The sequence below is a fragment of the Phyllopteryx taeniolatus genome, chromosome 19 (assembly GCF_024500385.1).
Source record: "Phyllopteryx taeniolatus isolate TA_2022b chromosome 19, UOR_Ptae_1.2, whole genome shotgun sequence".
Classification (NCBI taxonomy): domain Eukaryota; kingdom Metazoa; phylum Chordata; class Actinopteri; order Syngnathiformes; family Syngnathidae; genus Phyllopteryx; species Phyllopteryx taeniolatus.
In genome coordinates, this window is record NC_084520.1 from 17314272 (window position 1) to 17326931 (window position 12660).

At 44.2% G+C, this 12660-nt stretch overlaps 1 protein-coding gene across 1 annotated transcript; it reads right to left on the bottom strand.

The window, feature by feature from the left end:
- Positions 1-3625: 3625 nt before the first annotated feature.
- LOC133469622 (C1q-related factor-like) lies at positions 3626-9807 on the bottom strand. Its single transcript, XM_061756911.1, has 2 exons — positions 8924-9807; positions 3626-5415 (listed from the first exon to the last, which is right to left on the bottom strand). The coding sequence occupies exons 1-2, from the start codon at positions 9524-9526 to the stop codon at positions 5236-5238; spliced, it is 783 nt and encodes a 260-aa protein (XP_061612895.1). The 5' UTR covers positions 9527-9807; the 3' UTR covers positions 3626-5235.
- Between the last annotated feature and the right edge of the window lie 2853 nt (positions 9808-12660).

Consider the following 12660-nt stretch of genomic DNA (forward strand, 5'->3'; position numbering starts at 1 on the left):
AGTACAATTAATATAGGGCAGCAACAACAACAACATGGCGGATTGGTGGTTAGTGCGTCTGCCTCACAGTTCTGAGGTTCGAGGTTGGAATCTCGTTGTCCTCGGGTACTTAGCCTTCCTCCTACATTCCAAAAGCATGCGTGTCAGGTTCATTGAAGGCTTTAAATTGTGAGATGAAAAGTGACTGAGAGTGCGAATGCTTGCTTGTCTGCGAGGCCTGTTAGAAAAGTTCCAGGACTGGTGTCACAAAATATAAATTTCAAACCCAAACTACGAAGTTGTCCCTTCACTCAGCGTGGATTGGACGACCGACCAGCACGTGTACAAAGAGACCGTTCAGTTTGCTTTGTTCAGTGCACGAGAAGAGGCTGCCACCCTGAGCATCTGACACTTCCTGGCTGAGGGAGGGGGGGGGGGAAGAGGCTTTAAGCAGTTTATTGCCACTCATAGTTGAAGTTTACTCTCAAACTAAACATGAAACAAAGAGAATTACACATTTTGTATGTAAAGGGGAAGGAAATCCACATATATCAAGAATACTTTGTATGTGGCACCACCAATCAAAACACAGTGTTCTGGTTAATACTGCATTCCTGAAATAAGGATTACCCAGAATAATCCAGAAATCTCCAGCAATCTCAGGGTGCCGCCATTTTAGGCTATTTCCCCCACTCTGCTGGTGACCGAAATTAACGTCGCTACTTACCCCCGTCACATGACCAAACCCAGAAAACGGGTTCGCTGACTCCCTTAGTTAATATTCATTTCAGTTTGGAAAGATGATTTTCGATGAGTGGTTTGATACCAGTCCTGGAACATTTCTGACACAACTCTTAGTGTGTATATATATATTAAATTTTGATAAATGTCCTTAGCAATTGTTCTTACTATCTATCTCGGGAATTCAAATTTTCTCTCAAATTCACAGTTTTTGGTGGATACTCTAAATCTTTGCATTTGCCCCCAACGAATCCTCGTCTAATTGTGACTGTTTAAAGCCCTCGTACGGAATGGGAACAAGTAGTCGTCTAACTAACTAAGAATGTACCATCGGCATGAACAACTTGTTAGATAACTATTCTAGGAAAGTATAAAAGACAGAAGGCACAAAAGCCGACGGCGTGCCCGCCGTGCCGTGGCTCACAAATGCAGCGCGACAACACCGGGTAGCATGAAGCGGCCCTCCGCGGCCATCGCCATCTTGAACTGTGGCGTCTAGCGTCATGCTAGGCCAGCGCCTCCGTAGCGCGTTGTCATGCCGCATCGGGTGAGGTGAAGAGACAGGCAACACGCCAGCGGAGCATCCCCGGCCACATGAGTCAACCTGTCCGCGCGCGTTAGGCCCGGCCGGCTCAGTGAGGGCGGCGCGGACGGCCTACTGGTGTTGAGTCACTGACACACTGGACTTGTTCCCCCAGACGCGGCGTGACGCCCGGGAAGGACGTGGGGAAGCGGCGTACGCTGTCACATTCTCCCAAGGAGCGCTAACACGCGTCGGTGGTGTGCATGGATGCACACATGTAGGCCCACCGCGAGCCTCTCAGTGCTTTCCTATTGCCCGTGCGAGCTTTCTGCTCTATTTGCTTTCCATTCGCTGCGATGACAAAGAGTTAAACGTATATAGCGCCAGGGATTGTTAGCATGCTAGCTCACCTCTTTTTGATTTTCAGGATCATTAAGGGTGTGTTTGGAAATTTAATCAGAGGCCCTAACTGTACTCTGAGAGCGCGCTCCCTTTCTTTGAACGCCGTGTAGCACGTTAGACGCTAACGTTACTTAATTTGCATCTCTTCATAACTCGCTTGTTTAGTGTCAGCGCGTACTAGTGCAACTCGCAAGGACAGTGTCGGAACATCGCGTGGGAGGCCCGGCCGGGGTAATTGTAATTCGGATGCCTCTCGGTGAGTTAATTGGGGGTGAGGACGCGCAAACAAAAGCGAGGCTTGATTAATGTCACTTTTGTGAAGAAGCAGAAGCCCGACTCGTGTCGTAGCGCACACACACAAACACTCGCACATCTTTGCTGGATTGCCTTTGGTATTATCTGGAAAACCCTTCGCAATCCATCTACATCAAGGGTGTGTAACTCGAGGCCCGGGAGCCTGATCCGGCCCACCACATTATTTTATGTGGACTGCTGAAGGAAATGAAGCTGAGCTACTTGATGTTTCATGAATTTATTCCTTTTGTTTTTCTGTGTAAAATGTGTACCGAAATTGCATGTTTTTCCTTTCCTGCCGCCTTATTCTTCTGACCCAACTTGCAAGCTGTTGCTTGGTCGATTTTTACAGGCATCTATCTTCACCAAAGGTCTGTTTTCTTCTCCTTCCTCTACTTCTTCTTGTTCTCCAATATACCGCCGCTTGATTGAAATGGAGAAAAAAGGAGCGCAACAGTCCCATCTGCGCTTTCATCCGTTTACTGAACAGGACCAAACACACAAATACAAAATGAAAACATCTTGTAAAATGCATTCTAGGAGACAACTTCAATATATTCCACTGGACTACAGCAATTGTTTCTTAAACCAATGTTGTTATTCGTGTTTTTGGTAGTACGTTTGAATGTGGATCTTGGCCAACCTATATTTGATGCAAAATCAGTTCCAAACCCTTGGATCTGGATAGTGTCAATCGAAACAGTACTATTGTGTAAAAACAGTTGTTTTTTTAAACGTTGGCCTGTAGACTTTTGGCGCGATCTTCGCAGCGTTTCGGATGCAGAGGAAAGCTTTCATGACCACAGCGGCAGCCGTTGCGACGGTTTCTCGCTTCACCGGGGGCCGTTCGTCTTTTGACATTGTGACATGAAGTCTCTAATTTGACGATGCTCTCATAGCGCCCGCGAGGAAGACGGCTTCTCGGCCTCCCCCCCTGGCTCGGGTGACCTCTGCCGAGGCACAGTCGCTCACTTTTAATTGTGTCTCGAGGAAGTGAGCTGTCTGTCTCCAAGGCATTAAATAACATTGATGCTCTGACACTGTGAAGCAATCCAGTCTCTGCTGTTTTTTTATCAGCTCTATGACTTCGCTGGGGTTTTTTTTTTTTTGGATGGCACCGTTTGCTCACTGGCTACATTTAGGTGCTCCATTTTCAACCGTAACTTCTTGACACCGTCCCCACTTGTCATTGAGTTTCAGAACCTCAGGGGTACTTCAGATTTAAAAAATACTGAAGATAATCCCGGGGGAAATTAATCCCTTCTTACCATCGAAGTCCGGAAGCTTCTGTCTTGCTGCTGAAGTGCCCCCTGGTTGACGTTCTAATGATGCAAGCGTCTCCCTAACATCCAACGTCGCCAACATTTTACGTACTTTTTTCAAACAAGCAAAGTTTGAAAATACAGTGCTGGAAAAAAATTAAGAGACCGCAACAAAATTAGCAGTTTCTCTGAATTTGGTTTTTAGAAGTGTATGTTTGAGTAAAATATTTATTTTTGTTTTATTTGATAAACCACTCATTCTCAGGTACTACATCTGGTGGTACGCTAAATCATTATTGCCTAAGTACAGCTCAACATTTTAATACAATACATTTGCATGTAATCTTTAAGAAGGGTTTGTTTTTCATCTTATATTTAGGAAACTGTTTAACTTATGTACGATACATTTTAATAGAAGCATAAAGCGCAGTGTTGGGAATTGCCGCGTTCGATGAATAAGACAAGAAACTGCTTTCGTGTAGAACCTTTCTTTAATGGAAAAAAACCGACCAAGTTTGATTGTATGTTCTTAGTATCTTTTCATTCTTAGAGGGCTCATGGATTTTTGCATGCAGATGCTAACAAGTGAGCACATCACATGACCGAATCACGACAGTTTGAAATGGTTTTAACAGACACACACTGGGATGCATGTGCACTACTCGGACTGACAAAATTCAGGATCAGATTTGACAAGTTTATAGTCAACCCCGCACAAATTCACATTTCAATGTTTTATCTTGGAAATCTAGCCTTAGCTATTTGCTGAATAACTCCCCGATTTCCATTTTTTTGGTGCTCTTTCTATAACACTTGAAGATTGCGCCAAAGCCCTGAATGTATTAATTGGTGTCAAGGAAGTATGTTGACTAGCTGGGATAGGCTCCAGCACGCCCGCGACCCTAGTGAGGATAAGCGGTACAGAAAATGGAGGGATGGATGGAAGTATGTTGACTGAGATGCTAACATCTTACAGTATGTTGGGCAGGAGCGTCTTCTACATTCTTCCGGTACATTTTTTCAACGTCAAATTATCTGTCAGCCATTTATTTTTTAGGGTAATGTAAGATGAATTCGTAATGATAAGACTAAAATATTTTGGAATCTTAGTTTGTTCTATATTTATGGTTTGAACTATTAATATAGACAGTCATTTATTTGTGCTTTTTATTTTATTTTATTTTTTGCTATCCACGATAGGGCTCAGTCCCTCAAGGATATCCTCACTGTTTGCTACAAGATGGTGCCAAATCACTACTTTTCTATTAGACAGGGCATTGGCCGTTCAAATGTAAGCTCCTCTCCTGATGTCAACCTACAGCGAAGCCCCGCATACTCGCGGTTCGGCATTCGGAATTTCGCTATTCACCGATAATTTTTGGAAAACTATTTTGCGTTGTTTTCAGCTCTGGCCAAAGCGCAAAGTAAACAGCTTGAGGTGAGTTGAGGAGCTTCGTTTAGACAAAAAAGTCCTCTGCTGCCATCTTGGGGCATCTACCGGCAATATCAAACCCTTGCCGTGAATTACTCACAGATTTTCACGACCGCAAATAGTATGTGTTCACTGTCGTTCCTTGGCACTAAGATGGCGGCAAAGCACTATTTCTTTTTTTGTTAGACAGGGCTTTGACGCCATTTTGTGGCATCTTAGGAAATTTCAGAAAGTTTTTCAGCAAATAACCGAGGATAGGTTACCCCACGAACAAGCAAATTTGCAATTGCTGAACCACAAATTTGAAGGAGTTCACATTTTCATTCCCCGCATCAATAATCTCAATTTTGGTGGCTGATTTAAAAGTCTTTCAAAGGACACCACAGCTTATCATACTAATAATAAAGCAATGAACACCAACAAACAACGTGATCGGGAGGTGTCGCCTCCAGAATCATGGCGGGACCTCTGCGCGAACGCACCCCGCTCCCCCCGGGACGACGCATGGATAAAGAGGTAAACCGTGAGCCGTAACCACCGATCCGCTGCTTCCGGGCAACGTCGGACTGGCTTTGCGAGCGATAGTCCGCCGCTGGCGCTCATCAGTCGGCGTACAGGATGAAGCCCGAGAAGGTGCTGTACTTGTTGCTGTTGCCCCCGTGCGCCTTGCCCCCGTCCAGTTTGATGTACACCTCGTCGCCCGCGTCCAAGTGCAGGATGACGCTGTTGCTGGCGTAGTCGTAACTCTGGTCCTGGTCCTGAGCGATGGCGCTAGCCCTGACCTAAAAGGAAGAAAATTGTACAATTTGAACGGATTTGGCTACTTTACCAGAAGCACATGATTGCAAATGAAATTTACGAGTGAGCTTCAGACACTCCACTGTCCCAACTTAGGAATTTTCCAGTCACGAGCTATTGCTCCATCGATTTTCTTGCTGTGTGTTGCTCGCCAAAATGTGACTTCAGGCTTCGGGCGTTCCACCGTTAGATGGCGACAGCAGACTTAACAGTATCTGGCCACCACCAGTTCGTGTGGTTTTCTTGCAGTGAACGTATCTGTTGTTTTGTGCCCGCATTTTCCGTTTGTTGTGCAGCTAAATTGCCAAATTTAGTTTTTCAAACCACGGGTGCTGAGAAGAAGCGGATGATGTCCATTCAATTGAAATGATAGAAAAACGTGTGATGAAAAGGTAAAAAAAAAAAAAAAACAGTGAAGAATAAGTTCAATGAAAGTTAAGTGGAAAAAAACCAAAACAATTAAGGAATCACTTTTTTTCTCTACATTGTAGTTAATGTTAAAATACTGTACAATGCTATTTTTTCGTCTTAAAAAATAATAATGTTACAAACGGAACGGTTTCATGACATTTTCTATTCACATCAATGGAAAAAGTTACTTGCACGGTCACAAAACGAATTCCAATCAGAAGTCAAGGTACAAATGTCCAAGTATGAACATTCAAAATGTGAACATATGAGGCCTGTGTTTTGCAGGCAAAACAGAAACACTTTTGCTGATGTGAGGAATCCTCGGTGTGTCTTCTTTAAGAGTGGACTAGATACAAGAAGGTGGTGACTCAAGTCTTAAGTCTTGGGCTTGACTCACCCGGCCTGAGAGGATGCGCAGTGCTACCAACGATCCCCCTTCACCCACCCCCCCCTTCCTCTTTATTTATTTTTTTCAAATCCCGCGCTTTCATCATCACTGCCTGTCCGCACGGAGTGTAGAAAGCCGCCACGAGTGCCACGTCGCATACGCATCACCAAGACACCAAATTCCCCCTGAAAACTTTTGGACGTTTACGAAATGGCTCGCTTCAGACGGTCAGGACGCATCTGTCCTTTTGCGGCTGGCGAGTTTTGCAGAAATAATTACCCCTGTATGGTCAGAAATCAACAGAAATTTCACCTCATGCAAAATTTCGACTGACAAGGTCAGAACACGTCGTCGTAGTACAACTGCACTGCATACTAAGAGCTACAATACAGTATATTCCTAATATTTAAAAACCCTCATGCAACCACTGTTCTGCTGTAAATTATCCTAATTGGTCTGAATTTTTTATTTTTTTTTAACATATATGTTATAAGCCATCCTTTGACCAGTTTTTTTGCTTTGACTCACAGACATATGAGCACTGTATGGTTACATTGAAGTCAAGTCAACTTACGTCACAATAAGCAGTTTGTCAAAAATGTGTTCCATAATGAGGCTTCAATCTGTTTATTGAAGTTTACTGTCAAACGAAAGGTTAAACAAAGAACAAGAACAAAACAACCACATAGCTTAGCTGTTCAGTATGCTAGCTTAAGGCTAACGCTAATTAGCATGATTGGTGCAGTGCTATAACTGTTTAAGCGACGGTTGAACATAAATGGTGTGGCAACAAAACAGAAAGACAATACAGCAGTACTCGCAGGCGTGTATTATTTATCCGTCGGTATGTCTTATACTGCCCCTCGGTGGCCAAGGCCGGCACACCCGAAAGAGCGGCACAATGGCCATTCAATTGATGCAGTGTGACAAAAACTCTTTTTAATTATGTCATCACTAAGTTTTTATCAAGTATAGTATTTTGCCCTCATTAATACACAATATATGTATATTTGGGGGGGGGGGGGGTGAAGTCTGGAACGGACTAAACTTGTATCTCGAGGCACCACTGTATACACTTTGTGACATTTTTGTTTGGAGATTTTTCTTGTGTATGTGCCTTGGCTCTATATATGTTGGTAAACTATCTTAAGGTAACAAGTGTTATTTGAGGTTGCCCAGTATATCTGGACTCCCATCATGTTTGTGTTTCACTTCAGATTTTCACAGTGTTTGATCAGCGTCGTCACCTGAGGCCTGGAAGACTTTAGCAAATCATCCGTGAACGTAGCCAATACTTCATTTTCATGGCACAACTGCCTGGCCCGGCACGGCCTTCTGATAAACGCCAAGTGCACGGACGTCACGGGAGCGGTGTGAAAGTTTGTATTTTGTATTTCAAAGCGCTTTGAACTTGTTGTCATGACCTCAGGCGACGTTTTGATGTGCGGCGGGTCGTGGCTCACACTCTGCTCGCTTTCCCTTACGTACGCAATCTGGCAGCCCGCCACAGTGCATCGGCGTTTTTGTGGCCTTGAACTGAGTCGGAGCTGAGATCACGACACACATGAACGCTTGACTTCACCGTTTCGACTGGTGGGCTCAACCCGCTGTGTCGTGTAGCGTTTCTTAACTCGGCAAGTCAGAAATGACTGCACTTGGTCAACCCAAACACACCTCAAGGAAAATCAGGAGATCCTGTACTTGAATCATCCAGGAGGGAAATTGCATGAGAAAATTCTCCGAACAAAAATGTCACAAAAAGATACTAACGTGATGATGATCTCGTCTCAATTTATTCATAAATGTACTTACTGAGCCTGTTTTTTAAATACAAATTGAATGAATGGCAACAGGTTAAATATATCTTCTACCGTATAGTGGATAAACATTTAATTGTTCTGCCTGTCACTACTTTACGTCACTGGCATAGATGAACAAAGATATATTATTTGTAATACAGTGAACGAATAATTTTCGGAGCCTATGCCAGCTGACGTTGGGCGAGAGACGGGGTACACCTGCGACTGGTGGCCGTAAATTGAAGGGCACATAAAGGGGTGGGGGATTGAGACGGAGCCCTGCTGTGAAGAGTGACCATCTGTGAGTGATTGACGCTCGCTCAAAACGGTCAGTCATTGCCTATATATGCCATAATATGGCGGCAAAGCAGTTTTGCTAATTAGACAAGGCTCAGGTTTGACTAAATGACGCTCCTCCCCTCAATTGCTGTTTTTTTGTTTGTTGGTTTTATACACCATATGAGCGTGCCAATTGGTATTTTATTGTAGTTACGCTATTCAGTCTGTCAAAGCACTTTGTAAAACATTTTTCAAGGTACTATCTAAACGTAGTAGTGGTGGCTGAAGAGTGATTGAATACTGCTGACTTGAACTGAAACGATGACAAAAATGTGGTGTGTTTGGGGTTGCCAATAGGCGGCAGGGGTACTTTAACCTCACGTCACATCTTCGTTTTGACTGACACGTCACACATTCGAACTATGGCCGAAGACAACAAGGCTAAATTCAACATTCATCATTCAAGCCTTTTCTCCTGTTTTCTCAATCGCTCTGCCTTGGTCAAACGACATCTAAGGGTTTGTTTGCCATAAATGGTGCCTTCTGAGTTTTAGCCATCCGGAAGCACATCTGACATCATGGTGAAAAGATCTTCAGAAAGTCAGGGTTACCCACCAGACTGTTCTTGAGCAGGTCCGCCCACATGCTGGTGCCGTCTCCGCCCTTCATCAGAACGTTGTAAATGAAGGAGTAGGTGCCGGGAATCTTGCACGTGAACTTGCCCGTGGCGCCGTCGTAGTTCCCTCCGATGTTGGTCACCACGTCGTCGAAGCGCAGGACGTCGTAGCCTTCCTGCGGGTTCCGGAGCCCCGCGTAGAACGCCACCCGGGGCGTGGTGTTGTAGATGGCCGTACTCACCGAGCCCGTACCCCCAAACCCCAGAATCCCCGTTCGAACCACGTCCACTGCGTCCCCGGGGGGTCCTTTGGGCCCCGGCGGCCCCGGCTCTCCGGGGGGCCCCGGGGATCCTGGCTTACCCGGGCGGCCGGGTCTGCCCTGCGAGGCCCGAGAGGCGAAAGTGGGCAGCGGCGGTCCGACGCTCGGATACGGCCGGTCGTCCACCTGTTGCTCGGCGGTGACCGGCTCCTCCGCCGTGGGGAAGGGGTCGCACACCATGCGGCAGGTGCCCAGCATCTCGAACCTGCCGCCGCCCTCCTCGCCCCCTCCCACGGAGCTGACCAGTACGGGGATGAGCACCACCAGGATCAGCACCAGCATGACCCCCACGGCGGCCGCCACCAGGGTCTTGCGCCCGATGCTCAGCCGGGGAAGGGGCTGGGCTGCCAGCGCGGTGCTCTCCGGGGTGGGAATGGTGACTGCGGGTGGCGGGGTCCGCCGGGAACAACGCGAGGAGGATATTCCCAGAGCTGGGGAAGGATTGAGTGACAAGCGAGGGAGCCAGGGATCCCAGTCGGCGCCCGAAGGAGAGATAGAGCGAGAGAGAGACGGAGAGAGAGGAAGAGGAGGAGGAGAGACGGAGCAGCATGCCCACACCGACTCTGAGTCAGGGCAGAAGAGAGCACTTTCTCATCGATGCCTAACAACACGACAAGGATGACCACAGACAGGAAACAAGTCTTCAAACGCAAAAGCGGACGTCCCTGTTTTGTGTGTGTGTGAATTTCATGAAAAAAAGTGTTTTTTATATTGCTGGTTTCCAGGTTTAAACAAATTCTTATTTTTATTTTTTTACTATAGTATTCAAAGTTAATATAAATTAAGTAGTTAAGTGAGAGGGGTTCAAATGCTTGAGCATACACCTTCATTTTGTTGTGAATTTTGTAAAAAAAAAAAAAAAGTTTTGATTCCTGGTTTAAAGCTCATAATTTGTATTTAAAAAAACGTTTTTTTGTCACAAAACAACTTCCAAAAATAAATTGTCTTCAAAACAGACCACATTTTCACAGAACTGTAAAACAACACTGAAATGATAAGTATTGTGCTTTGTGAATACAAGCTAAAAACGTGATCGCTAACCCCAAACTCACCAATGAGTTGCTTGACGTCTCTTGGACTGTTTAACGCAATCATTATATTTTTACGCTCGCTTTCAAGCACAATCAAAGTTGTATTAGCGAGGTATCGAGAAACCGTGGGCGCAGAAATGTTTAAGGACGTAAATGACGAGTACGCGTGCGACTTGACATGAAAAGATGTAAATAGAGAGAGGTACATTTTGATTAAGAGAATTGTTTTGTTTGGCTCCAAGAATGATTCATAATCGTAAACACGTCTTTTATGGGCCCTCTTAAAAAACTAAAAATCTTTGTCTAATCTGATAGAAAAAAACCTCATAGAGGTAAGGTGTGATTTCTTTTAGTTAGCATTAGCTAATTTAGCATTTTGGTTAGTTCACAAAGTAAACAAAGCTTACAAAGCAAACAAGTTGCCATACTGTCCAGTGATTTGATTTTCCTTCTCAGTACGAGCACTATCGGCAAGTTCAAAAAGGAGGGGTCTGTTTTTACAAGTGTACTACTTTAAAAAAAAAAAAAAAAAAAAAAAAAAGTGTGAGATCTTTTGCCACATCGATTACATTAAAGTCGTGATGTATTTTTACAATTACAAAATTGGAGTGGATTGAAGACCTCCTCAAGGCCACCGACACACCTTCCCATGAGGATGCGGAGTGTGGGGTCTGTGAGGCGGACTCGCCTATCTCTGGGGTTGAGGTCACCGCGGTGGTTCAAAAACTCCACGGTGGCAAGGCCCCGGGGGTGGATGAGAGTCGCCCGGAGTTCCTAAAGGCGCAATCGACTCATTATCAAACGACCACTTGGGGTCACTTTCTTGCTTTGGCCACGAGATGGCGTCCACTACTCATTCTTTCTTCCATGCCACTTCACTGCACTTGGTTGCACTTTTCAATTGTGGGGGCACCCATCTTCATCAGGAAGACACATTCCACAGTGGGGAGGGTCTTGTCCTCAGTAAGTGGAGAAGCACAAAAACAGCAGTGCGCCTCTGATGTCTAAATTGAGACTGGACCATGTGGGGGGTTTTCGCTCTTGGCAGAAGGCTCGAAAGAAAATCACGTTCTCCTATTATTTCAACCTGTTGTCTCGTGAAAATACGGAATTATTTTTAGTTCTTGTCTCCTCAAGCACAATTTTTTTTATTGCTTTATTATTGCAATATTTTTTTTTCTCAGAAATATACTTTATTTTTAGTTTTTCTCTCAACTTCATTCATGATGTATATATTTTTTTTCTTTTTTTTTTTTTTTTTTCAATCGAACGAAAGTGACTTCTAATATTGCAACTATCGTAAAGGTACAACTTAATTCTCGGAAAATGTATTTTATTTTGACTGTAAAAGCACAAATGTGTTTTTGTTTTTTTTTTGTCTCAAGAACGCCATATTTGTTTTACCAATACAAATAAAGTAAGTATTTTCAGTAATAGGTGACACTATTCTCCTAATATTACAACTGCGCTCCCGCTCCAAATATTTACTGTCCAGTAGATGCAGAGGAGGAGAACATATCCAGCCCCGGCTCGTTTTCGCAAGTCGTCAAACTTCCTCGATTCTGTCCTCAGGCTCTCGCATCCTTTTTAGGAAGCGAGCAGCGGCCTTGCAGCTCTTTGTGGAATTCTCTGGGAATTCCATATCAATACTTTGAAAGCAGTGATGTCAGACACATAGCTTTCATTATTAACATATATTGATTATATTGTTCAGAGAAATAAAAGACTAGGAGCAATTATCAATGATTTTAGTAGTTGTGTGTGTCTATATAGCAAAGCCTACATTTAATTGGCTCACCAACACATTAGTCATACATTGGTATCATGAAAGGTTAAAAACAGATTACATTTGAAATATTATGCTCAGTTATCTTTTTAATATTTGTGAATTTGTTGTTATAATAATCATTACAATTTACAACCCCCCAACCCGTGACATCTTCTGCACAACTAGAATTATGAATAAATCAAGATTTGTTTTTTTATTTAATTGTACAATTTAACCATCATGTCATATTCTGGCCAACTAAAAATATTCGTAAAAGGTCAAGGACATTGATCTTGACGTTTATTCACGCATGTGTGACAACTTGGTAATATATTGTTTTGTTTTGTTTGTGGTGTGATAAGCTGTGGAGTGTGCCCCCCCCCCCAAAAAAAAATAAAAATAAAGTAATAAATACATAAGATAAAAAAGCATGAACAAGTCCAACCGGTTGACTTTCCGCGTGTGGACTATGCCCAACTCCACTACACTCATATTTGCCTTTTTAGGGCATGAGCATCGATTGCGTAATTGCAGCCAGCTCTTTGCTCGGATCTCCGCACGGGAAAACGGAAAGGAAGGCTCGGGGCGTCGAGCGACACGCGCGGCGGCCAATGAGA

What these genes read in the sequence shown, in the direction of transcription:
- LOC133469622 (XM_061756911.1), bottom strand. Translation starts at nt 9,526, where the DNA reads ATGCTGGTGCTGATCCTGGTGGTGCTCATCCCCGTACTGGTCAGCTCC. An exon ending in ACCTGCTCAAGAACAGTCTG is followed by an intron (nt 5,416 to 8,923) that starts GTGGGTAACCCT and finishes TCTTCCTTTTAG; the next exon opens with GTCAGGGCTAGCGCCATCGC.